Source organism: Lissotriton helveticus, chromosome 7 (assembly GCF_964261635.1).
Source record: "Lissotriton helveticus chromosome 7, aLisHel1.1, whole genome shotgun sequence".
Lineage (NCBI taxonomy): Eukaryota > Metazoa > Chordata > Amphibia > Caudata > Salamandridae > Lissotriton > Lissotriton helveticus.
Window position 1 is genome coordinate 1,418,294,263 of NC_136068.1, and position 27,005 is coordinate 1,418,321,267.

General features: G+C 45.6%; 1 protein-coding gene across 4 annotated transcripts in view; it reads left to right on the top strand.

The window, feature by feature from the left end:
* MYOCD (myocardin) overlaps positions 1-27,005 on the top strand; it is a 206,624-nt gene that overhangs the window by 34,688 nt on the left and 144,931 nt on the right. For 2 of the 4 annotated variants that reach the window (XM_078654724.1, XM_078654726.1), the window contains exon 2: positions 23,094-23,159. The exons of the other annotated variants lie outside the window; for them this stretch is intronic. In XM_078654724.1, coding sequence (XP_078510850.1) covers positions 23,094-23,159 — 66 coding nt within the window. The remainder of the gene's footprint in view (positions 1-23,093; positions 23,160-27,005) is intronic. 4 annotated transcript variants of the gene reach the window in all.

Genomic DNA, 27,005 nt, shown 5'->3' on the forward strand with positions numbered 1-27,005 from the left:
AACAATTTAAAAAGCAATATGATGTGGCCAGCTGTGTCAGTGTCAAAATGCTTTGTTTTGTTATGGTGATTAGAGGGGGGCAACTCGGACAAAGAAGGGAGGACATATGGGAGAGAGGGTCAGCACAGACAGCGGAAGGAAGGAGGGAGGGAGGCAAAGCAATATAGCGAGGCCAGCAGTGTCCATGTCATAGCGCTTTTTTTGTTCTGGTGATGGGGGTAACACAGACAACGGAAAGGAGAAGGGGAGCAGGGCAACACAGAAAATGTGAGAGAGGGCGGGAGCAGAGCAATAGAGACAACAGAAAGGGAAATGGGTGAAAGCCAACAAGGACAACGTGATGGAAGGTGGGAGCAGGGTACGAGGGAGGGAGCAAGGCAACACAGACAATGGGAGGGAGGGCGGGGGCAAGGCAACATGGACAATGGGAAGGAGGGTGGAGTAAAGCCAGCTGAGACAATGGGAGGGAAGGTGGGCAAGGCAACGTGGAGATAGTAGGGCAGGAGGGTGGGAGTTGGGCAACATGGACAATAGGAGTGAGGATGGGGCAAGCTGACATGGCTAATGGGAGGGAGGATGGGGGCAAGTCAACACCTACAACGGGTGGGAGGAGGGTACAAACCAACACAGTCAATAAGAGAACAAGCTAACATGCACAGGTTAAGAACATGGATTAGGAGGAAGTAAACAAAGGGACGCAAGCAATGCATCCATGCTCCATGGGTGGGACAAACACATGAAGGATATGGATGCATACAGCAGCTGCTCAATAAGAAGCAAGTAAATCAGAATGACAATGAGGCCTACAAATTGTAAGCAATCTCTAAACCCGCTGATAAAAAATAAAAGGTCTCAAAATGACAAAACGTGTACTTTTTGGGTGAGACCTAAAAATGAGCTCCTGCAGCTAAATCACAAATTGTCGAGTCTACTGAGGGGATAACATTAGAGTAAGCTTGAAAACAGGGGCGATGTGGCAAAGCTTTCCGTGCCATTTATAGATTTCCTCCCCATTTAACAAAATATATCTATTTAAAAGTGGTAGCATTTATACTGAAAACTCCACTCTTTTATTTACTGGCCAGTGGCATTTTTTTCCTTCACTGTGGAAAATGATCACCCCCTGTGAGAAAAGTATACCCCTGGCTCGACTGTTAAAGCATGTGACTACGAACACCTCAAAATACCAATCTAACAGTACCATCCAGAAAAGTTATTATCTCTGTAGATTCGTAATTTGCCAGGAATAAAACCCCAAGAATTTACACTTTTGACACGCTTGGGATTTAGTTATTAGCCATAACTATTGGAATATGGAGTGTATCCACAGCCTCTATGTGTGCATATACTCCAGTTAAAGATTTTGTCAATGTTGTAAATGCCTACTCTGAAGTTGTTGGTGGCTCTCCAATAGATCCGTAGTATACACCGAATTGTATGACATTAGGAATTATGGCATAAAAGGGTATCTTCAAATTGGCTAACTACACAAAATTTACGATTACCATGTCTGAAAAGAGGCAACCAAATATGTAACAAGTTTAGCGCATTGTTATTTTAACTATGGTCCAGACTTCCTAAGGCTTTGAGCCATCACAAAGTGACACATTTACTTTCAAGCGCTATAGGTATTTTGTGCAAGAAAGGTGAACATTTAGTAAGTCTACCCCTATGTTTCCTAATAAGATTTTATATCATGAACAGTTTAAAGCACTGTGGACTCATTGGGCGAAAAGATGAGGCTGACTACTGCACTAGTCTAAAGAGTGTCTATGAACTACAGCATGGGTACTCACAAACTTTCTCTCGGGGGCCAAAGTTACAGTGTGGTATGTGTCCGAAGGCTGCACCGGTGGGGGCGGGATCAGTGGGGGAGGGGGCGGGGCTAGAGCAACAAAATAACTGTGACCATGAGGTTGAACACAGGTCCCTGCAGCAGACGCCTTCGTCCACTGAGCTACAAGACCTGGCATACACACCTCTCTCTCTTTCCCTCTCCCTCCCCCTATCTCTCTCTCTCTCTGTCTCTCTCTCTGCCTCCCTCCCTCCATCCCTCTATCTCCCTCTCCCCCTCCCCAGTCTCCCTCTGTCTCACTCACTCTGACTGTATCACTCCCTCTCCCTCTCTCCTTCCCCCTATTCCCTCTCCCTCCCTCACTCCCCTTCCCTCACCCTCTCTCCCTCCCTCACTCCCCTTCCCTCACCCTCTCTCCCTCCCTCCCTCCCCTTCCTCACTCCCCTTCCTCACTCCCCTTCCTCACTCCCCTTCCTCACTCCCTTTCCTCACTCCCCTTCCTCACCCCCTCCCCTCACCCCCTCCCCTCACCCCCTCCCCTCACTCCCTTCCCTCACTCCCTTCCCTCACTCCCCTTCCCTCCCTCACTCCCCTTCCCTCCCTCACTCCCCTTCCCTCACTCCTTTCCCTCCCTCACTCCACTTCCCTCCCTCACTCCACTCCCCTCCCTCACTCCCCTTCCCTCACTCCCTCACTCCCCTTCCCTCACTCCCTCACTCCCTCACTCCCTCCCTCCCCTCCCTCCCTCCCCTCAGTCTCTTCCCTTCCCTCACTCCCTTCCCTTCACTCACTCCCTCACTCCCTTCCCTCACTCCCCTTCCTCACTCCCCTTCCCTCACCCTCTTCCCTTACTCCCCTTCCCTCACTCCCCTTCCCTCACTCCCCTTCCCTCACTCCCTCACTCACTCCCTCACTCACTCCCTCCCTTCCCTCCCCTTCCCTCCCTCCCTCCCTCCCCTTCCCTCAGTCTCTTCCCTTCCCTCACTCCCTTCCCTTCCCTCACTCCCTTCCCTCACTCCCTTCCCTCACTACCCTTCCCTCACTCCCCTTCCCTCACTCCCCTTCCCTCACTCCTTTGCCTTCCCTCCCTCCCTCCCCTTCCCTCACTCCCCTTCCCTCACTCCCCTTCCCTCACTCCCTTCCCTCACTCCATCTCCCTCACTCCATCTCCCTCGATCGCCCTCCTCCCTTTCTCAGTCTCCATTTCTCGGTCTCCCTTTCCCTCCCTCTCCCTCTGTCTTCCCTCCCTTTCCCTCCCTCCCTCTGTCTCTGTCCCTGTACCTCCCTCTGTCACCCTCTGTCATCTAATCCTGCCTGTATGTCACCAGGCTGAGACAGCTTCCCCAGCGCGCACAGACACACAGCCCCCACCCGAGCACTTCACAGCACTTCACAGACCATTTGCATTTGAATTCTCCTCCTCTTAGCGCCCCTGCAGCTCCACTCTGGCCTCACTCGATTGAATCGGCAGGCCCCCACAGAGCAGCAGAGTGTTTGCAGACACTTTGAAAACCCGGGTAGGATGTCTCATGGTCCGCGGGCCGCCACGGAAGGCTTGCCGGGCCGCCACCGGCCCGCGGGCCGTACTATGAGTACCCGTGAACTACAGGCTGAAATTGATTCATTTCAAACTTCTACACAGACTATATCATTCACTTAAGCGACTTCAGAGAATGGGGCTAGTGGAGGACCTGCACTGCTTGTGCTGCATTGCACAGCACGCTGGCTTTCTGCATCTAGCATGGCAATGCCCCGAGAATCGTGACTTCTGGGTAATGGTGGTTAAAGATATCACCAGCATTACTGGCCAAGCCCCAGATAGCACACCCTTTTAGGCTACATCAAAGAAATCTCCCTGAGGTCTGCTGGTAATGCTGCTAATGCTGGCCAAGCATAGGGTGGCAATGCATTTGGGCCAGCGACAAGTTACCGTGAGGAATGCTTGGCCACACAATGTAGCTCTTTGTCAACTGCTGGGCGCATACTGGGAGTTGTTGATGCCAGGCCACTCCAACCCAAAGACATCTGGACTCCCCTGACAAGCTATCTTGGGTCACTTATCGATCCGACCGAGGACGACAGACTACATCCCTGCCTATGTCTCCTGTGCATAGTGGCACCTTGCCCGTAAGCCCCACTATGGCTGACAGGCATCCCAACAATCTGTCCTAAATAGATGTGCTCAATCCAGACTTAGCTATCTAGCAAGAAGGGGACTTCTCTGAGTGGCAATGTTATTGGTTAACTTTCTTGGTTACTTTCCTCCTTCATCTTCCTCCGCCTCTCGTCTTTTTCCCTCCTACTCTTCCCTACTACACCCCCAGCCCCCTTGACTCATTGCATTCCCTGTATAAAAGTACCAATTGGTAGGTAATGCGCAGCATTGGCTGAAATGCACACTGTATTGTTGTTTTGTACGTTGAGAAAACTCAATAAATAAAATATATAGTAAAAAAAGATGATGCTAAATAAGAGTTGTACTATAAAAAACACTCTGATGCTTCGTTGCCATTTAATAAAGGTTTGCTGAAATAAAGAATGATGCCACTGTTATGAGGCCGTATAAAAATCCTGGGCTGCCATGCTCCTTGCCGATACTGCACGGTCCAGACGCGTATTTAGCGAGCCAGCATTCAGTCAACAGGCGAGTGTTGGCCAATGTCTCTCTTGTGCCAGCGACATCTTTGGAGTGTATAACGTCAGACAGCAAGCTTCTTTCCAACGTTCTTTGTCTCCGGGTGTAATAAATGGCTTATGTCGTATGGACGCTGTCATTTTAATTCATCTGTAGTGCTTGGCCCGTGGACATATAAACAAGCCAGGACGGCTTCTAAAAGGGAATGGTGGTGGTCTTATTAGAACCATTTGTCTTCAGAGCTCATTGTTTGAAATTGTTTGTTTAATTGTGCAAGTTGTACACTCAAACTTTGGAATCTCTCTCCAACAAAAAAAGGAGTGTTGGAACTTTTCGTGCCGAACATGTACCTGCACCAAAGGATGTGAATGGTTAGCCAAAGGAAATGATGACGAATGCACACATTAAAAATAGTCGCAATATGATATGACCTAAAGTGGTTTTAAAGGGGTGTGTTTTATAAAGACTTTTTGCAATCCTTTGTTTATTTTTGCATGACGTCAGTGTAGCTTTTTCAGTGAAAGGTCCCCGATTAAAGTTTTCCATTGTTAATCACTATTTACAAAGTCTCTTTGATGATATGTTACATATTTGGGGCGAATGAATACTTTTTAGCAATGCTTGAACTCAATTAATTCAGCCAAATTCCGAGTTGTGGCTTGGTTGAAGGGGGGGGAAGCTTTTTCCTCGTTCGCCAACATTAAGTTGACGAGCGCGAGTGGCTAAAATCCTACTCCAAAGCACCTCCTGGCAAACTTTCTCATCGCGGGCGGTCGCGGATGGTCGCAACCGCTCAAGTTGAGAAACCTTCCATTCACATTGGGGAAGCTGCCACTCGAGAACAACATCTACTCGAGCTGCAGAAAGAAACAGGCTATCTTGTGTTGCTCATGGTGCCGTTCGTGCTGATTCTGCAGCGCAGTACAAACTCCTGGTGCTAAAAATCAACACCAACGGTTGACCTAACACACTCCGCAGCTTGTGGAACTCCCCGTATCATGGCAGAGTCTTTTGGTCACTTCGCAGAGTTCCGCGAAGCAGAAATCAACAAACTCCACCCAGGCCTAATCACTATGCGTTCACTCACCTGAAAGCATTAATGAAAATATGGCAGTTGGTGAACACTAGCAATGATATTTTCTCTCAAATGCAGTCACCATGTATTCATTTCTTTATCGAAGTGTACAATATTTACCTCACCTGAAGAAGGGCCCATGACCGAAAAGCATCATAAAAGGTATTAGAAACTGCAAATGTTGGATTAAAAACTGATTAAATAAAAAAATTGGCGATATGGTGATTTTTTGCCATATCAAATGTAATTTAAGCATTCTGGAAACTCACCCCATACATTTTTTTCTTTGAACTCGATCCAAAATGCTATTTGGGGATGGATCAGCTCCAAAATATATGAAACTTAGCATTAATTGTAGTTTCGTTGTGAGAAGACTCTAGGTTTCTTTATTGGTTCCTGTTTGTAATTAAGCCATTGTCACAAGTAAGTACAACACAGTTATCCCAAAGACGCCTGTATTTGGCACGCACTTATTCAATAGAATGATTCAGCTATCAAAAACAGGCTGTTAGAAATTGGGTTATTAGTTGAAGGGGATGGAAGCCCTGCTGATGCAACAACCACAATCCTTGTCAGGGGTGAACCACAGAAGTCTAAACCAATTCGGAAAAAACAGTACATTTTAATAAATAAAATGATACCTAAAAAAATGTAATCCAATCTATAGAACCTGAATTTTGTAAATTTTTAGTGCAAAATAGTGCCTAAAAGATCACAGTACAAAACGCAGGTACTAGCGTGTGAAAGTTAAGGCACCGGTCGGATACACAAGGTCGATTGTCCCTGGTCTTGGCTGAACTTCGGACTTAGAAGAAATTTGATTTCATTGTCGGGGAGCCGATGGATGAAGTTGCAGTGAAGATGTTTATCTTTGGCCTTTGCTACTTTTTTGGAAGTCAAACATCTCCAGTTAGACAAAGCTGTAGTCAACAAGGGCTCCACGAGGCCAGATACCTTGCCTGAGAGGTCCAGCTGAACAGTATTTGATGTTGTGGAGAAGAACGTAGTGGGAGTTACCACAAGGTATTTCTGTGAGGTGATCAGATTAATGATCCAATTAAGAAAAGGATGGATACCACTCTGCCTGTTTACAAATGGCCCATTGCTCCCAAACACAGATTTCTTGGGTGCTGGCACACCAGACCTGATATTACTAATCAACAATGTCCCTTGGGTGGATTGGCAGGCAGGTAGGTCACAGTCTTCTGTCGGTTGTCAGTCCACTTTGTGGTGAACATATTTCTAGGGTTAGGCTGGAGCAGCACATCTAACATCACTTCCAAGGGTGCACCATTTGGGGGGTTAGGAGTCACTATAGCAGAGGCCAGGTGCAGGATTCAAGGTCTCTTGAGCCTGTCCTTATAGCTCAAACAGGAGTGCAGCCAACTAGCCCTTGGAGTCAATTCTGGTGATCCTGGGCTCAGGCAGTTCTCCTTCAAGCAGCAAGGCAAGCCTTCGAACAGCAGGGCAGTGCTCTGTTAGCAGCAGGGTAGTCCTCTGGGGGTCCAGTTAGTCTTTCTGAAGTCTTCCACAGGTCCAGCAGTGCCCTGAAGAGGTGTTCTGAGGGCCCAATATTCATATCTAGTGCAAGCCTTTGAAGTGGGGGGACATCCGCGGCTACCCTGCCATCTGAAACGGTCTTCTCCTGCCAAGGATTCAAGAAGTCTGGAGTGACAAAAGGCTGCTGTCAGGTTCCTTTATGTATGCTGGAGGCAAGCTCTTTGAAATGTAAATGGGGCAGGGTACAGCTCCGCCACCAGCCATCCAGGCTCACTGCCTGGCAAGAATACACAAACCCCACCAGCAGATACATTCCCAGTCATGTGAATCAGGACACTGGCAGCAGGCATAAAGTGGTTAGGGCAAGAAAATTAAAACTTTTTTTAAGTGGCATTTTCAAATTTGCGACTTAAAATCCAACTTTACTATCAAAAATGAATCTGAATTACAATTCATTTGAGTTGAAACATGATATTTCTACCTGCTCCCGATGGAAAGTTAGCACTTTTAAATGTAAATGGTAATCCCGTGTTTTCCAATGGAAAAGATAGGCCTTACAGGAGTGAAAAACTAAATTTAAGAGTTTTTTGTTGACAGGACATGTCAAACTTAAACTCACATGTCCTACGTTTGAAATACAATGGGCCCTGCAATACGTGTCTTTAGGCCCTAATTAAGGGTGACTTAAATGTATTAAAAAGCAAGGTTTAGGCCTGGAGAAAAGTTTATTATGCCAGGTCGAAATGGCAGTTTATTATTGTGGCTCTATATCATCCACAGAGTTACTCAAGGAAAAGGTCCACTGTACCTATAACAATTAAGGTTCAAACAATAAAACTCAAAATAGGACACAATGTTCAAGACTAACTTCAAATATCCTTACACCCCTAGTACAATTAGAAGTCAACTGATGGTTCTGTCTTTATATGCCACAAGGCTCTGGAACTTGCTGCTAGCCAAACTACAGTATCTACAGGAGCACCTGAACCTCAAAAAAGGAACTAAAAACATGTCAGTACCCAAGACAAACTAATTCATTACTCAAATAGCAGCACTAAAATTAACACTCTCTAATAAATACCATGATAAGGCACCAACATGGACTAATGGCCACAACATTTAGAAGACCAACACAGTCATCTAGCCTAAATCAAAAAGATGGCAATACGCTCTTGAATTCTTCTGGCTTACCCATAGTAAAGTATTCTGTGCGGAAGTAGCCCCATCCAAGCCTGTCTAACAATTACCCTCCACTATTAAGTCAGTCATAGAAGTCCCAACTCAAATCATACTCCGTTGGTCCAGATTTCCTCATCAATATAATTTGGTCATATCAAGCCCTACAGAAACTTTTGCATCAATCAACAGTTTGTAAAGTGCAGCTACTCACCCGTGAGGGTCTCATGGCACTAGGAGGGAGGGGGAATAGCTCCGTTGAGCTCTGGGGTCATTCAAAGAGTCAGGTCTTGAGGTCCTTCCTGAACTGGAGCAGTGTAGGGATTTGCCAGAGGTGGAGGGGGAGGTTGTTCCGGTCCTTGGCTGTGTGGTAGAAGAAGAACTTTCCTCCTGTTCTGATCTTGTAGATGCGTGGGGTGTTGTTCAGAGAGAGGTCAGCTGATTGGAGGTGTCTCTTGGGTGTGTGGAAGGAGAGGATGTTGTTTAGGTATGCTGGTCCGATGTTGTGAAGGGCCTTGTATGAGTGAGTGAGGATCTTGAAGGTTATTCTTCTTTCAAAGGGGAGCCAATGGAGATCGCAGAGTTGTTAGGTAATGTGGTTGTGATGGCACTTGTCTAGGATCAGTCTGGCTGCAGCGTTCTGACCGGCTTGAAGTATACGGAGTAGTTTCTTGTTGATTCCGGCTTAGAGGGCGTTGCCGAAGTCTAGTCTGCTACTAGTGAGGGCGTTTGTGACTGTTGTTCTGGATTTGAATGGGATCCATCTGAACATTTTTCGGAGTTTACAGAGGGTGTTGAAGCAAGGCCTAAGATACGCCGTTGATCTGGTGGTTCATCGTGAGAGATGAGTCAAGTATGATGCCGAGGTTTTGTGCGAAGTCCGTCGGGTGGGCAGGGTTTCTGAGGGAGGGGGCCCACCAGGTGTCGTGCCATGTGGAGGGGGTGGAGCCAAGGATAAGGACTTCTGATTCTCTGAGTTGAGTTTCAGGCAGCTCTTCTTCATCCAGGTGGCAATGGCTTTCATCTCTTCTTGGAAGTTGTGCCTGGTGATGTTGGGTTCTTAGGTGAGGGAGAGGATGAGCTGGGTGTTGTCGGCGTAGGAGACGATGTTGAGCCCGTGATTTCTGACGATGGGGCGGGAGTCTGACTCACTAAGTTCCGCCTGTGAGATATGTGCATACCCAGTCAAGGGCCATTCCGTGGATACTGGTGTCATAGAGTCTGGTGGCTAGTGTGTGGTGGGAGACGGTGTCGAAGGCAGCTGAGAGGTCCAGGATGATGAGGTCTGCCATTTGGCCCTGGTCAATGAGGGAGTGAATGTTGTCGGTGGCGGCGAGTAGGGCATTCTTGGTGCTGTGGTTGCTGCGGAATCCAGATTGGAGGCCAGGACATTGTTGGCTACAATGAAGTTTGCTAGCTGGATGTTGACGGCTTTTTCGATGACCTTGGTTGTGAATATAAGCAGGGAGGTGGGCCTGAAGTTCTTGAGGTCCATCTGGTCTGCAGAGGGTTTCTTCAGGTAGGGGTTGGTTTCTGCATGTTTCCAGTCATCGGGCAACATGGCAGTTTCAAGGAAGCAGTTGATCATCCAGCGTAGTTCGGGTGAAATGGCCATGGTGGCTCTGTGGAAGATGTGAGGTGAGCAGGGGTCTGAGGGTCCTCCGGAGTGGATGCTCTTCATGGTCTTTAGGGTGTCTTCTGTCGTGAGCGTGGTCCAGGTGAGCAGGGTCTGTTGGGTGGTGTGGCTGGGGGTGGAATCTGGATTGATGCAGATGTCTTCGTTGTCGAAGTTGTCATAGATTATCTTAATCTTGAGGTAAAGAAAGGTGCTGAGTCTGTTGCAGAGATCTTGGGAGAGTGGGACGTCTGTTGTTTCCCTGTTGGGTTTGGCCAATTCCTTGCTGATGGAGAAGAGTTTTTTGGTGCTGGGGGCGTTGGTGAGGATTTTGTCTTGTAAGGATTTCGTCTTTGTGGATTTGATGAGTTGGTGGTGTTATGTGGTGGCTGCTCTGTAGGCGGTGCGTGTTACTGGGCTTCCATTGTTCCTCCATGTCTTTTCAAGTCGTCGGCAGGAACCTTTCTGCACTTGAGTAAATTAGGAGTCCACTGTAACTAAGCACATGATGTAAGACTGGCAGACACCCATAGAGAAATATCTGCTATACAGATTTGGAGGCCTCTAACCTAATCCTCTCTACAGTGTCCACAGCAATCTGTCAATCCCTGCCCAATACTAATCATAAGATGGTGGATTTTAACACAAACCGATATCTGCTGGCCCCCTCGACTCAGCCTTTGCTCTCTTCCAGCAATATAATAAAAAATCACAACTTTTCTAAACATTCATTGTTATATGGTTTAAGTTTTACATCTGGTTTGCACAATTCCTTGGCTTTATACATCTCAGATTTCCTAAAATCTTCTTCTGAAATGATAGTATATTGAGCTCCAGAGTCCACCAACATACAGAAAGGATTCCATTAATTTCAATAACACACTTAGGGTCTCTTACCCTCAAGCATCTCTCTTTATCATAATCAATGACTGACAAGACTACTTGTTCATCGCATTCTTTTCCATCAACCTCAATAATATACAAAATGTGATCATCAGACCCATCTTCATTCTCTGAGTCAACATAACTCATGTAACTTACAACTCCAACATATTTAGATGACATACCTCTGCAAACATGTGCATAGTGTCCTAATGTTTTGCATTTCAGGCATGTAGCATTACGTGCAGGACAAGACTTATCATTTGCCCAATAATCCATACTGCCCAATCTAATACGTGAACTTTTCTGCCCCCTTTGATATTTTCCTTTAGTTTCCTCAGTTGTTGCTACACTGTCCAGAAATCAAGGTGAAGGTTTTTCTGATGTAAATAGCTTGAATGCTTCTGAAAGGAAGAAACCACATAACAACTGGGGATCTTCAGAGGTAATGCTAGCCTCCACCCTATAATAAGCCTACACCCCTATTTCTCACACTGTTTTCATCTATCACGTCGCTAAGTACTTTGCCCCAAGACAAATTAAGAACACCCTTCTGGTCACTCCTGCACCACACCAAAGTGCTTCCCATGTAGGCTCACACTGAATAAAACACCCTTCCAGTCAGGCAGTCCCCAACGGTTAGCTTGTTGATTGGCAAGGGATGCTCTAAGGCGCAGTTTAACTGCAATACAATACAACTGCACTACTCTTCATTATGCAATTTTAGAATACTGAAGGCTGGCCTAACAGCTGTGTTTCAACTAAGGGGGAAGGGGTCTTTTCCTGATAAGGTGAAGATGTGTGATGGATTCTCCCCGGGTGTCGATGAGGAAGGTAATACAAACCCATGACTGCTCCAGCCAGTCCAACCAGCAGCCCCCCCACCCCGAAAGCCTTGAGACCCTCACAGGTAAGTAGCCGCGCTTTACAAGCCCCTGATTGGATTGCTTACCTGGAGACTGCATACAGACCACACCTTTGCGAATGTTCTTCCTCGCGATGGAGAGAGACTAAGAGTGTCCTCTAGCCCAGCACAGCTGGTCACAACCTATGATATGGTCGTAATTGAACCAAGAACAGGGTATAGGCTGTACACTCAAGTCCCTCAGAAAAGAATCTCTTGTCATTTAAGTGTCTTGGTGTGTTTACATTTTTTTTAACGATGTTTTAAGTCATTGTATTTAGAGACAAAAGCCGGTATTTTTTCCCCTGAAATCCCTGTGATGGTGGCACTCCCCACCATTAAATGAAAAGGATAGCATTTCAATGTACTCCTGACAGTGTCTCTGCACTGCCTAGGCTTCTGGCTTGGAGGAGGGGTACTTCACTGTCGCCTGGATTTGTTTAGGCATATCTTCCATTAACTTTCCTGTATTGCGCACAGTGTGTATCTCTGGCCACACGCCGCAGCGAGATGTGTTTACCAAACATTGTGCATGTTTAACAGTACAATTTCCTGCTTCAAGGCTCCTCTTGCTGATCTTCAGTCTTGGTCAGTCAGAGAGTTGGGAAACTATTTGCACGGAGGTGAAGAGGTGGTATTTTCTTTAAATAGTCTATTTCGAAAGAAAGCCCTTAGTCCAAGAGCATAAAATGGGCTCGGGAGCCACTGTAATGTTAATGAGCACCCCGTTGAGGGAGTCCTTGCACAGCCCACGGCATTTGTATGTCTGTGAGGTGGTCGGACCAATGCTCCAATAAAAAAGATACCACACTGTCTGATTAAAAATGGCCCATTGCTCCCAAACCCGGATTTCTTGGGTGATGGAACACCAGACCCGATTTTACTAACCAGCAAATTCAGCCAGTAAAGAAATGGTCTGTATGTCCACCCACCCCCCAGTAGATCTCCTCTTAGGGACAGAGGCACATATAATGTACGCCCTGCCAGGATACATCCTCTGATACCCACCCCAAGCCTACTGCCCAACAAAGGCCTCAGATCCAATCTAACAGCAGGTGGTAAGTGTGAGTGTTAAACTCCATGGAAAAGGGAATGCTGTGCAGAATTGAACCCGCAAAAGACAGGCATGCAGAGTTCTTCATCAGTCTGGTCTAAATATACAGGCCATTATTGTAAATGTCATCCACTTATTATCTCGTCGCATGCATCCCAGGTGCTGGCATTTCAGAAGCTGCATAATAATGATTGCAAGAATGCCAGTGGCATTAAAACCACATTTTTAGGACCGAGTGAATGTTTAATTACTGTCATGTTACCCGGGAGAATGTTGGGATAATCGCATTGAAGTGAGACGCCCCACAAGTCTGTCCAATGAACCATAGGTTAAAATCACCAGGACCCGGCAGGATACCAGAATGCAGGAATGTATTTTGGCTACACCGCCCACCTCCCTCTAAGATCTACCAATTAAAGGGTCTTTGCCTGCTTCTGGACATCCTCACTTCCGGTATAGAGGAGACAAGGAGTGGGTGTGGCCAATACAACGTAGGCAGCTGAAGCCTCCATTCTGTGCAGCGGGACAGTTGCCACTGCCCACACAGGCCAGGGCTGCTTTTTAAAAAGCTTTGCCAGGTTCGTGGCTAATGAATCTGGCATACCGTTTGGAAAAAGTGTGCAAATGACTTCACAGTTTCGAACAGCCCTAGCGATTTTCTCTTGTACGTTTCCGCCCATCTGTCTTCAATGTGGAGCATTTTAGGAAGACGTGAGACTTTAGCTTTTGTCAAATAGATTAGGGGTTGATAACTGTGGTGTTTTCAGGCCTCCTGATTGCATTAATTGAAATTTCTACACAACCGCCTTTACATTTTAAAAAGTACTGTCTTGTGTCAACGTATAAAATAAAATCAATTGTGAAAATTCACAAATGCAGGGCTGCGGGACTGGACAGGAGCACAGATAGCGGGAGGTAAATGCAGAAAGGTGAGGCTGATAATGATGGTGTTTATATCAAGATGTAGCTCCTGTATATGCATGTATCAAAGACATTCAGAACACCTGCTTGGCTCGAACACTCGGTCCCATCCGTGCATAGATACTGAGAGAAAAGGAAGATGCAGTGGCAAGTCTAGGCTGATTGGTGCCGCACCACTGACGCTCACTCCGTGTTGTTATGCTGCCATCACTCCCATGTGTTCCGACCAGCTGTTTACGAGCTCTGTTTATGACTACCCCGGGCCACTTCAGCCCAAAATTACATCCAGGTATTTCTGACTTTCCTGTGAAGAACCTCTCTGTGCCATCAGCAGGCCTGCCTGTCTTATCCTTACGTTTCTCCTGAGCCGCTCTGACTAATGTTCATTAATTCATGATTTGTGCCTGAAAAAACGATGGCAATTGTAGGTCTCCATCAGATGCCCGCCCCTCCCCCACCCTCTAAGATCATACAGAGGCATTCCGTGAGGTCATTGCCTCCTGAAGAGCCCACTTCACACTGCTGCTGCCCAACTGCGGAGGAGTTGGGCTCCTCTCTGATCAGGATCTGCGAGCTAAAAATACAGTCCTGTGCTGGGAGTTACAAGGCACGTTCAGAAGCACCCGCCACTCGAGCACTCCAGCAAGGATTCGAGGCCTTCATTAAACATTTTAGGCGGGTCTCGGTCCACCCCCGGCCATTGGTCGCGAGCTGCTAGGGTGGGGTGGAAGCAGCTGTTGACCTGCCAACTCCGGAAGCAGTTCTGGCAGTAGCGTCATTTGCTCTTTCCTTGACAAGAGGTCGCCGCAGCATTAGGTTCATGTGGCAACAGTGTGTGTGGGAAAGCCAAGAGAATGCTGGCAGTCTTATACAATGCTTCCCTAGTGAAACATAAGCACAATCTGCTATGGGACACACAAATCTGCTATTAGTTTGCGAAATAATCTGCTGGATATCAAAATACACCCTTTTGACAAAATAATCACTCTTTCCTTTGGACGAGTTTAATTAATACTGCCCATTATTGCTGCCCACACAATTGCAATGTTGCATACCATGCCTGCATCATTAGTGAAGATTCGTGGTACTGTATCATAGCAACTATATAGTGCTTTCATACCCCCTAAATGTGCTTTCTGAATGGTCGAGTAAGCAGGTTTAGTACAGCCCAAAAAGTCATGCTTATCTAAAATAGACATTTTTGACATTTTGTGCTGCTGGATAGCTTAATAAACTAAGGGGACCTTTACGTCTTTGCAACAGGTGTGGCCTTTAGCCTTTGTTTCAGTTCCAAAGGCAAATCATTTATCTTGTTAAAAGACAATCATCAAATAAAAACATAACTTGTTAGAGTGCCATATTTTAAACTATCAAGTAGAAAACAATCGGCCACCACCCATCAGCTCAGGAAGTGACAACACTGGATCTCCCATCATTCACTTGTACAGGTAGTGACATCACCCAACTTTCCATTATCCATCCGGAAAGGAAGTGATATTACTGTTTTTTTTCGCCAAAACTGTCTTTAAAAGAAGAAGCCAAGAAAGAGAACTTCATTTCCCACCACCCATCATCACTGGATGGGCCATCATCCACCTGTACAGGAAGTGACATCACTGAATGTCCCATCATCCATCTGGACAAGAAGTGGCATTACTGGTTTTCCCACCAAAACCATCTTTGAAAGAAGAAGGCAAGCAAGAGGACATAATGTCCCATCACCATCAGCACAGAAAATTGCACCATGACACCCTGGATTCCTCCCTCCTCCGAGGACCTAATTAATGACAGCTGCAATACAGAAACACACAGAACACACATAGCGGGCACTCCTAAGGCAAGTCCATCTGCGCCCATCCACACCTGGGCCACGTCCAGCGCCAGGGACTATGTCCAATGACTGCCCAGCAATATTCTGCAGCACTTCTTCACCACACAGATAACATGGACCGACCACTCCATCATCCACTTCCAAATCAACACACCTCAAGTCGACACCCCTATCAGATTCTGCACTCCAAGACGCAGCTGGGGCAAAATCACAGAAGCAGACTATCTCAGCGCCCTCAGCACTGATCAGCTTATCCCCACAGCTAACCTCGACAAGGACATCAATAACTTCAACAACGAGATCAAGAACTGCATGGACTCTCTTGCACCCATCCTCAACAAGCATTGTAAATCAAACAAGCCGGCCAGATGGTACACAAAAGACCTCCAAGACACTAAATGACACTGTTAACAGATCGAAAAGAAATGGAGAGACAGCCGCGACCTCACTGACAGAACTACCTACAAGGCTACACTCAGACGCAATTACTAGCAAATTAGAGACACCAAGAAAAAAGCAGCAATGGTCCGCATTGAAGGAAGTTTCAACAGCTACCAGGAGATCTCGATCGTTAAGGATTTCACCTTTCCACGGCCTTCAACACTGTCACAACTCTACAAGCTTGGTATACAAGGATATGCTCTCAAATAGATCTGTTCTTTCCTCACAGGAGGAATGCAAAGGGTCAGGCTGCCACCCTTCATATTAGAGACCTAGAAACTGATAGGCGGTGTCTCACAGGAATCATAACTCAGCTCCACTCTTTTCAACATATACATGACATCGCTCGCCAACATCGTCCGATCACAAGAAATCACCGTCATCTCCTACGCTGATGACACCCACCTCATCCTCTCCCAGATGGACAAGACAAACACCACCAGAACCAACTTCAGCAACTGTATGACCGTGGTAGCAAACTGGATGCGTACCAACTACCTGAAACCCAATTCCGACAAGAGAGAAGTACTCGTCTTCGTCAACAAGACCTCGCCATGGGATTCCAACTGGTGGCCATCAGAGCTAGGACCAACCCCATACCCACCGATCATGCAAGACATCTAGGGTTCAACCTAGATGACAAGCTCAACATGACGGCTCAAGCCAATGCGGTGTGTACACCTCCTGCATCTACAGGCTACGCATGCTATGAAAGATCTTCAAATGGTTGCCTCAGAACACCAGACAGACTGGCACAAAAGCCCTCATCACCAACAGGCTGGATTACAGCAACATTCTCTATGCCAGAATCTCCAAAGAACTCCTACACAGACTCAAGACCATCCAGAACGCAGCTGCAAGACCCATACTTGGCCTCCCATGCCACACCTACATCACACCACACCTCAGGAAGACTCACTGGCTCCCCATTCACAAGCGCATCCAATTCAAACTTCTCTCACATACATACAAAATCCTACACAATGAAGGGCCAGAATACCTGAACAGCTGCATTCACTTTCACCATCCCACCAGACACCTATGCTCTGCCTAACTCTCACTCACACACACTCCCCGCATCCACAAAAGAATACCTGGAGGTTGCTGATTGTCCTACATCACACTCAAGACATAGAATGACCTCCCTCAACACATCAGAGCCCCCTCTTCTTCAGTGCTGCAAGAAGATGACCTAGCTCTTCATATAAGCATCTTGTGAACACACATCTTCACCTCGTGGTCAAGCGCCTGGATATCCTCTCAAGTGATTAGTGTGCTATACAAATCAACACAACAGTCTTTAAAGTAGTGTTAGGCTAATCAAATACAACATAGGGTATGATGGATCACTGTCCTGAGTCCATTAGGATTGTACAATACCCCTACTTTCCTTTTCTCCAGTTCTGGAGATGTACCAGCCTGGTTGACAGCTTTCAGCCACCCAGCTTTCCCCTTTCCAGTACTTCCTATCAGGGGAATTCATCATCCATTTTAGGCTTATTCATGCTCTCAGTGACTATGGTCGGATCATTGACAATCCTCTTCCTTGTCCAGCCTAGATCTGGCCCAACCTTGGAGTAAACAGTGTTTCTCAGCACCAGAGAAGCAGGAATACTAATAGGGTAAACAAGCTCACTGCACGCAGTGCTTGGTTCAGTAGATTGGTGTTTCACTCTTTGGGTCTGTGCATGTAGAGGGTGTTTTTTTAAACTACATTTTAGTCCTTGCTCAATTAGTAATAGGGACTCTGAGTCAGTGGCACTCACCTGTGATAGTACCAGCCATCAGCTGCTTCACGTATACAATGCGATTATGGAGGGAGCAAATAATGCCTTTCTGTTCTTCACAATGGCACATGGTCTACCTGCCAAATAAGTAGAAAGACTTGTTGTCCGACTAAGCCTTCTACCACCAATGTCTACTGTAGCTAGACTGTCATCACCATTTGGGCTTCTGGTGCTGATGGGGGTTTTTTGTTTACTGCACTGCTTGTGCTGCGTGAGACAGGCATGTGGACTCAGAAGGCAGCAGGCTGTCTTTGAAACAGGTGGTAGCATCTCCACAATAAAAGAGGGCGTACACAATGCCTATATTTACATAATTGGCACATGCTGTATAAAGGCAAAGGCTTGTTGAATCTAACCAGATATAACAGGTATTTTTCTTTAACCCCCTCTATCTCTTGGGCAGTGTGGAGCCCGGTCAGACATCCTGCGCTGTCTATAAAAAAATAAAAACATAAAGTAAGTAAACAAACAGGTTATTTTAAAACTGTATACAATCTGGACAAAATTCCCCAGGACATGCTCAAAATTTTTAGTAATCAATCAAATTTGACAGTTTTGTTTGCTTCTTTTATTTTTCTTGTAATCGTAGAACCATTATTCTCAGCCGACACGTGTTTCGTCGCCTACCGGGCATCACATCCAGCGACTTCTTCAGTGCTCCAAGTGTAGAACGTTGTGCTTTGCTTCCAGTGTAAGTTCCGAACTGTCCGCTTCGGCGATAACAGTATTGCCCCTCTTCTATTGTATAAACAATCATGGTCTCCATGTTCCCAAATATAGCAGTAAGTCTAGAGTCTAGAATTTGCTTACTTGCTCAAACAATATTTGGGAACACGAAGACCATGATTGTTTATACAATAGAGGAGCAGCAATACTGTTAGCGGATGGTTCGGAATTTACACTGAAAGCAAAGCACAACGTTCTATACTTGCAGCCCTGAAGAAGTCGCGGGATGTGATGCCTGATAGGTGACGAAACACATGTCGGCTGAGAATGGTGGATCTACGATTATAAGAAGAATAAAAGAAGCAGACACAACTGTCAAATTTGATTGATTTCTTAAAATTTTGAGCGTGTACTGAGGAATTTTGTGTTGATTAGGTGGCCTAGGCCACGTTACAGAGAGATGGGTGGTTCTCTCTACCTTGCAAGCACCGCACAGTAGACTCATGACATTTAGATAGGGTGTATTTCCACCAGGAGCGCTAGTACCCTGATAGCTACCCACCCTCAATTATATACTGTAAATAGTCAGGGACTGTCCCAAAACCTTTGGTGAGTTGGGACTGTACCAAAACGTTAGTTGAGGGCCCCCCTCAAAGGTTGAGGCCCTGGGCCAGAGCCCACTTAGGCCATTCCTTAAAATGTCTTTGCTTCGTATTCCACGTTTCCTTAGATACCATATGTCCAGCTCTACCATTCATTCAGTTTCCTTGTTTCCCATTTTTCTCAAAAGCTCAGCCCCCAAATTCTCAGCTTCCTGGATTCCCCCACTATAGATCGTTTCAACCATTCTCCTATTAATCAGCCATACTCAGAAACTACCCACACTCCCTTGTTCTCAAGCTGCTCAGCAGCACAAGTCCAGCACTCATGCATGTACTAAACTACTCACATAAAATGCTCAACACCACTCAACATTCCAGCTTCTCTACACTGAAAATTAGATATTTATTTATTGAGAGTTGTATCAAGCATGTACAAGGCCCAGAGCAGCAGAGCGCTGTACACAAGCAGGGTTGCATAATAAAAATAAGCAATTGTAACAGCAAAGTACGTCATCAGTCTATAAAAATAAAAAAACAGCAAATAATAATTGGTAGACGATAACCTAAATTTTGCTTACGTGATTTAACAACTACATACAAGGGTATTAAGGATAAACAGATCAAAGAGTTGCCATCACATCTTCAATAGGAAGTCAAGTCAACTATTTCCATCAATGTTGGGTGAAAAAGAAAGTGTGTGCACGCGCTGACTTAAATCTTGTCGCTTCCTGGCTTCCGTACATCCAAGCGGCATCGGATAAAGGGGTAGCAAGCGTTGCCATTGGTTGAAGCAGTAGTGAACATGGACTCCCAGCTCTGTATCTCTCAGCGACGTTTTCCTGATGGTCGGACTAGATAACTTTTTAAGATGAAGAAGCAATTCTATGCGGTGTATAGGTCGAGTCCAAAACCGGCACAGTACCCAAAGGGTTAATATTTTAACTTACCACCCACTTGCCTCTTTCAGTGGTGGGGAGGGTGTTTCTCTCCAGAGCCAGGGAGCATGCAGGAAGCGTGAGAAACACATTATTTCTGAGAGCTGACCACTTTCTAGTTAAATTTCAAAGTAAAAGGGATATTCTTCAATATAAGAAGCGCGTTCCTCATGCTAAAAGGAGGCAGCAGGGGGAGGGGCGAGAGGAGGGGGCGAGTGTGTTTCACTTGCGAGAGCGAGCAGCGCCAGGAGCGATAATTGATTCCATATGGTGCTGCGCGCTCCCGCAAGTAAATCGCCACATGTGCACGAGTTGCCATTGAAGGCAATGGAACACGTGCACGTTTTAGGCTGAAAAGCCGTAGCGATAGCAAAAGGTCTTTTTGCCTATGCTGTGCATGTGCGCTAAGTAGGCAAGAACTAAAAACAAAATATAGGGTTTACTAGTAGAAAGTGCCTATGCTGCGAAGTAGGTGAGAATACAACTGACAGCTCTTGGTCAAACAGTGTGTGATTTGTCGAATGTAAAAGTTTGTGTACTAGACAAACAAGTAAGTATTTAGATGGAGTTTGAGATTTGCCGTTGCCTCATTTGAGGTCAACAGCATAATATTCCTTCAGGTTGACTCACTATGAACTTATGTTTCAGTCTCGGGAGTGAATAGAGGGCACTTGTGTTTTGGCAAAAATAGCGCAACACAGTTACCATACAGCAGTGCTTAATTTGTAAAAACAAGTGCTAGGGACCTCGTCAGGAGGCTTCTGAAGACTGCAGCACCCATTGCCCCTGCCAGTGCTGCCAATGACAGTAGCACACAACTACTAACTAGCACCTTCCTACAAGTGAGATAATACAGACTAGTCCAGGCCCCGCTAGTTATAAGAATGGCTTGGGAGGCAGATCTTTTTCAATGTATATTGAATTAATGCACAACTCTTCTTCTGCTCATCTCTAAGTTACTCAAACAGCACCACCATGTGGCAGACTGTCATAAGTGCCAGTGTTAACAATATTGTGCCGGTGCTGAGCACCAGAAACCACTGTCACAAATTAAGCAGGCCATGCAGTGGAGCATCAGTTGTTCCTTTTGTCTCTTTTACGAATGCGAAGACTTTGTGTATCCCAAGGAAAACTGAAATGTTGCCATGTTTGACAATAGTGCTCTATTTCTTTTTTTAACCGATTCGCTGCCGCCGGAATTCCCCTGCGGTGCTAAGGAATTCAACACGTGCCAGGTTCGGATGGCCCCCAGCCGCCCACGCCCTCCACACATGCACACTGTGACGTTGGATGGCTGGGGGCCGTCCGACGCTCGAAGAGGCTAAGGAACAGTTTGATGGCCATTGCTGATAGAGCCCTTGGCAATTGCCCAATATGGTCTGCTTTTGTGGTATCAGGCCCAGTGCAAGTCTACAGATATATCAGTTTCAAAGTATTGTAATATATACAGGCTAGTCTAAAAAATGACTCGATAAATGTAAGAAAATAGTTTTTACATTTACATGTTTTATGAAATGGCATCAACTCAGAGCAAATTTAGATGAATTTTAACATTTTGCAAAGATAACCATGATTTTATTGAAGACATTCGTGAGCAATAATATCCTCTGATAACTATTTTTTTGTATTTTCGACCCTCCTTCTTCTTTAATTTGGCAAACAAGCGTTTATTAAAGATGCCAAGTTTATCGCGTTTTTTGTGTATTTTTGAAGAGGATTTTTTAAAAGCAACAATCACTATGGTTACATTTAGGAGGTAATTGTGTCTAAGCAAAGCACATTTGTTTGCGAATTTAGCTCAAATATTATGCAATTTAATGCAAACGAGCTTTTTCCAGGACACGTATGTGAACATATTGATTGCTTGCTTTTGAAATGCAGTATTGGTTATTCTAGTAAGTTATACACTGTGGCATGCACTGAAATGGACATCGTATATAGTGCCATAATCAAATGGAATTCTTTGCCAGACACTATATGCAATGCTAATACGTTGTGTACATTGGTGGAGATTTCCCACCAAAATGAGGTTGAAAAGCAGTACAATGCACTAGGTACGTGTACTATCCAGCACGGACGTAGCCATGGGTTCATCACAATCACATAAAAAAACACACAGGGAGAGAAGGATCATAGGGAACAGGAGATTAAAGACCTACTACTAGTTCATTTCCCCAGCTACAATCACGACAAAACGCGTGTTGCCCATGGATTGCAATAAATAAAAGGAGGCTGCTTTACATGGACTTACTTTCATTGTCTCTTGCTTAAGGACGGTTGTACCATTAAGCGTTGGTGTGCCAGCACTTGTCAGATGAGGTGTTTGAACTAGTCAGTTCCCACTTGGAGACCATTGGCGTAGCGGCTCTTCCTCAATGCGTGGCACCCCCTAGTTATATAAACTTGTATTGATTTCACATGATTTAACTTTATATTTGAAACTGGTGCGGTGTCTGCTACCACTCACTCTATATGCTATTAGTGCCCACCTACTAAGTAGCCTTTCTCTTTTGAAAGTGCCCTCAAAGAACCGTGAGTCAATATATCATCTGGTACTGTGTGAATCAATACCCAAATAATGTATGTATGCGAGGCGGCGCACTCCTTCTGCGGCACGGCTTTCTCACGGGCTTCCTTCTGTGATTTGCTCATCCCTCCATTATTTTCTCTCTGTTATCCTTGAAGCTCAGGGGTAGGCAGAAGATGTTAGGGGTGCCATAGAGGTATCTCTATGGCAGAGAGAGAGCTGAGTGGAAAATAGGTGGGTGGAGCAAGCCCTGCAGTTAAAAACTGCTTCATCATTCAACACACAATCTACTAAGTTCATTCATACACCCCCAATTAGGCCAGTTAGGCCAATTTCCCTTTTTAATGAGTTTTGCTAGTAGAGAGCTGTCCATTTCTGAACCGGGCTGTGCCTTTGTAACACATAATACTACCAATAAAATCATAACCTTTCTCTTGTGTTTAATATCATCTTCGGTATGTGATGGTTTTAACTTTTGATGTGCCTTCCTGCATGGATCAATAACGCGTACTAAGATGATTAATACTCATAACCATGACTGTAGGGACCTCTCTAACCGCTCGTCATAACTTGACCCCTTCCTTCCTGAGAGCCGAGGTGCATGCTGGTCCACAGCTGGCTCCTGCCCAGAGACTGTGCGGCAGTTCTTTCCTCACCTGCCCTAAAGGTCTCCGGGGTGTGCCGTGCGGTGGAAGCGGCTCGTGCATCAAGGAAAAGGTGTGTTTCCTGACATTTTTCTTCTAACAGTTTTGCAGTTACGGCTTCAGCAGAGAAGAACCCGAGAGCAGCTGGCGGACCAGGGCATCATGCCTCGTGAGTACCCGACTGAACCCCCTTCCCTTTTGATCCAAATCTGAATCCCACTGTTTGTAGCGATGGATCATCAGCCGGAGATCTGCTCTTAGCTCACCGTGACCTGTTAAGTATAGTGTTCCCTGAAGCATTGTGTACCTATTAATACGGGTCCTGTAGCCATGTGGGGTGGGGTAGAGCCAGTCTTCATTGGTGCACTTTCCACTGCTCATCTTTTGTAAATGCCTGATTTAAATCTGTGCTTTAGAGCTACATGATTTACTTCCACACCCAAATGAACCTGCCCTCTTCCTTTCCTTAGAAATACCCAACACTTAAAGGGACATCCGGTGTAGAGAAAAAACACAATTCTCTTCAGCCAGTCCTGCACCTCTAGCAATCACCAAAAAGGACTTCTAGAATGTTAGCTCCTTTGATTATGTCAGCTGAAGTTTTGAGGTGTATTGTGACACTTCAAGTCCCCTTTAAATCGATGCCACCTTGATTTTTATTTAAGTGTTTTAACATATTCTACCCTCTGCACTTGTTGATGTCATTGTTCCGGCATAGATGCATACATCTGTTCCTACCCACACCTCTATTGAGTGCTTCACCCTCACCAATCGATGGTAGTGCTTTCTCATTTACACCTTTGTGCCTCCTTCTCCTATTCTTTTCCTTCACACACTCTGAACGTTCTTGTCACAGTGGCCCCTCTGGCTCCAACTGCTGTTCATTCTTGCAGTTTCGTTACTATGCTATCTCACATATATTTTTTAACATGCCTTATTTCATTTGTTGTCGTTGAAAGCGCTTTGTAAAGTTGTGCAGAGTAGGTATGAATCAGCAGAAGAGAGCCTTACGGAGAGCACTGCAGTGCATCCAAGGTCGCAGGGCTGTAGGAAGGCCTACAAAGATGAAAAGGTTAACCACAGAGTCTGATCACAGGCCAGACAGTAGGGGCCTCATTTATGAAAAGTGATGCATCGCTGCGTGAAAACAGCGATGCGTCACATTTCACTGCGCCCTCCTTGCGAGACAAATGATGCGTCATATTTACAGTATGACGCATCATGGCGCAAGGAGTTACAGATACGTCAGAATTTCTGACGTATCTGTACGGCGCAAAAGTGACGCATTGCTGGAGTGTGTCACAAAAGTGACGCAACTCCAGCAATGTGTCCTTTCACATGGGGCAAACCCCATGTGAAAGGGCCTGCGTCAGACTTACGCCTGCTGTGAGGCAGGCGTAAGAAATGGACGCATCTGTGTCCTAGAAGTGGTGCAGTGAAATCGTATAGACTTCTATGACCCTGTCTTGCGTAAGGACACCCCCCTGCATACATTATACCTTGCATAGGTATAATGTAGCGCAGGGGTTTACAAAGTGACGCATCTACATAGATGCGTCACTTTGTAAATATGGTGCAACAAGGCACATTTTTTACGCTGCTGGTGACGCACCGGCGGCGTAAAAGTGACGCACGGCCTCATAAATGAGGCCCTAGGAGTTTTGGGGTGAAGGAGAAAAGAAGCCAGAGGACTCAGAAGGACCTAATAGATAATTCATTCACCAGCGTCACCATGGGGAAAGGCAGGTAGGACATTATAGTTAGTATCCATCAACCATTTTCTAACAAGAATTGGCAAAGTCAATTGGTCTCACTCTGCAAATTCTTTTGGCTTGCTGTTATTAGCTCTACCAATGCTTCTAAAATTGAGCCAACACCGGCAAAAGAGTGACCATCCATTTTGGAATTTTCTTTTCTATGCTTCCAAATGACCGTCACATTGCATGTAGATGCAACATAGGGGGGGGGCATCTTGAAAGCATAGAAAAGAGCATCTGGTCTTCAAGGAACATTATTTTCTGCAGTTCCAAAACAACAGGCGTGTTGTGTATAGACTCAACATGACTATTATCATGGAAATATAAAAATAAGATTCAAATGGCCACCATGTTGCATCTACACACACAAGAAGGTTATTTTGGAAATGTCGAAAACACAATTGTAAGACAAATGAAGGCCGCTGTTGGCTTTCAAGATGCCGGCTCAGTTTTAGAAGCATTGACTATGCCAGTAGTAGTGATCTGACAGAAGGGAAGTAGACAGAGAGAAATACTGAACTTCTACAGTGCGCGGTGTCAGGTGAAGAGTTAGCGGAGAACAGATGCGTCTCCTCCGCTATGGCAGAGGAGAGTTGCCCCACTGCAAAAACACAGCCGTAAGAAAAAATATAAAATGACAATGAAACTATTTCATTGACATTTTATTTTTACTTTCAGCCCGCCACGTTGGGGGCGGGGCTTGGTATCAGCATCACAAAGCAAGGGGAGTGGTGGTAGGCAGGCACTAAAAGTGCGCAAGTGGGTTCGGCCAGCCGTCCACAGACGGCCAAACCCACGTCACATTTGGATATCTCCAGACTGTTCCCTTGGAGATATCCTAGTGCTCGGGGGCACAGGCTCCAAGACCCTGCTGGAGCGCAAAAAGGGCCAGCTCCACCCAATCCCAGTGTTTCTCTCATGCTGGGAGAAGCACTGGGATTGGGTGGGGTTTGGAAGCCTGTGCCCATGGGAAATGTACTGTCGTTGGTACAGGAGCAGTGGAGCAGAGCGGCGCGGGAGGAGAGGATTGTGGCGCCAGCAGGAAAGGTAACTTTATTTTTTTCTTTTCCACCCCCCACCTCAGGTTGACATCAGGCGCCCATGGCAGGTAATTCCAGAGCAGTGTGATGGAACAGAGGTTGACTATGGGGTTGGTAAAGAGAGATGGGGGGAATGAGCGAGAAGGAAGCATAGAAGAAATCGAGGGATGTGAGCAGGACTAAACAATAAACAGTTAAAAAAATTCAAAAAATAAGTTCTTGATGCCAGCAGTTGAAGGATACGCTGAACCAGTCAAAAGTGAGGTTGTAACCTAAATTCTTCACTGGTTGAACAAACACAAGTATAGGGAGGAAAGCTATGTAATCAGAAGTAGGACCTGGAATGTACTGGAAAGCCAACCAATCAAGAGCAAGTGCTGACCCAAAGGACACCCTATGCAGTATAGTACAATTCTGTCTGCAAGAGAAAGCTAACTGAGAAGGATGGGGTGACCATTGCTTCATTTGTTTATATGTTTTAACACTGAGAAAGATGTTGCTTTGTAAACCTTTAACGCTACTACAGAAGAACTATTTTATTTAGAAATAGTATCTTTGTTCATGAGGATGGCATTGTAGTCAAGTGATGATATTTACATTTATTGAAGAATATGTCACATTTAAACATCTCTTGAAACAACCATATCCTCTATTATCTTATATTAACCCTTAAAACAGCCATGTCATCTGTTACTAGGCAAGTCACCTTGGAAGGGGAACAATCTCCTGTAAAGCTCCACCTCTTAGAGTTTTTGTCTGCCCAGACTCAGTATCAGCCACTCACTTCCACATCTTCTCTTTAATGTCTGAAGTTACGGAGTAAGACCTCCAAGATCTTCTTACATGGTGGTCTAAAATCATGGGTGTTGAACAGCTTCATCGCTCTTAAGAAAAGAACAAATAACAGATATCCATTTTCAAACTACATTGACAGAGTGCTCCATTGTGTGAATTCTGCACACACACAACTGCAGTATTCTGTCAGAATGTTGATGAACAGACCTGCATTCTTCTAGCTGGAAAAGTGTGAAATTGGTGTGGGTTGCCAGTGTGCTGCCTGGCATGGGGTTTGTGATGGGAAGGATCTTTGGGTTGTATCATTGTTGTGTGCTTGGTTCTGGTCTCCCTAGATTAAGGGCAGTATAATCATGATGCCAAATTCAAACAGAATATCTTTCTTGGGGAAAGATTGTCAAACATTAGCAATCTGTTCACCGC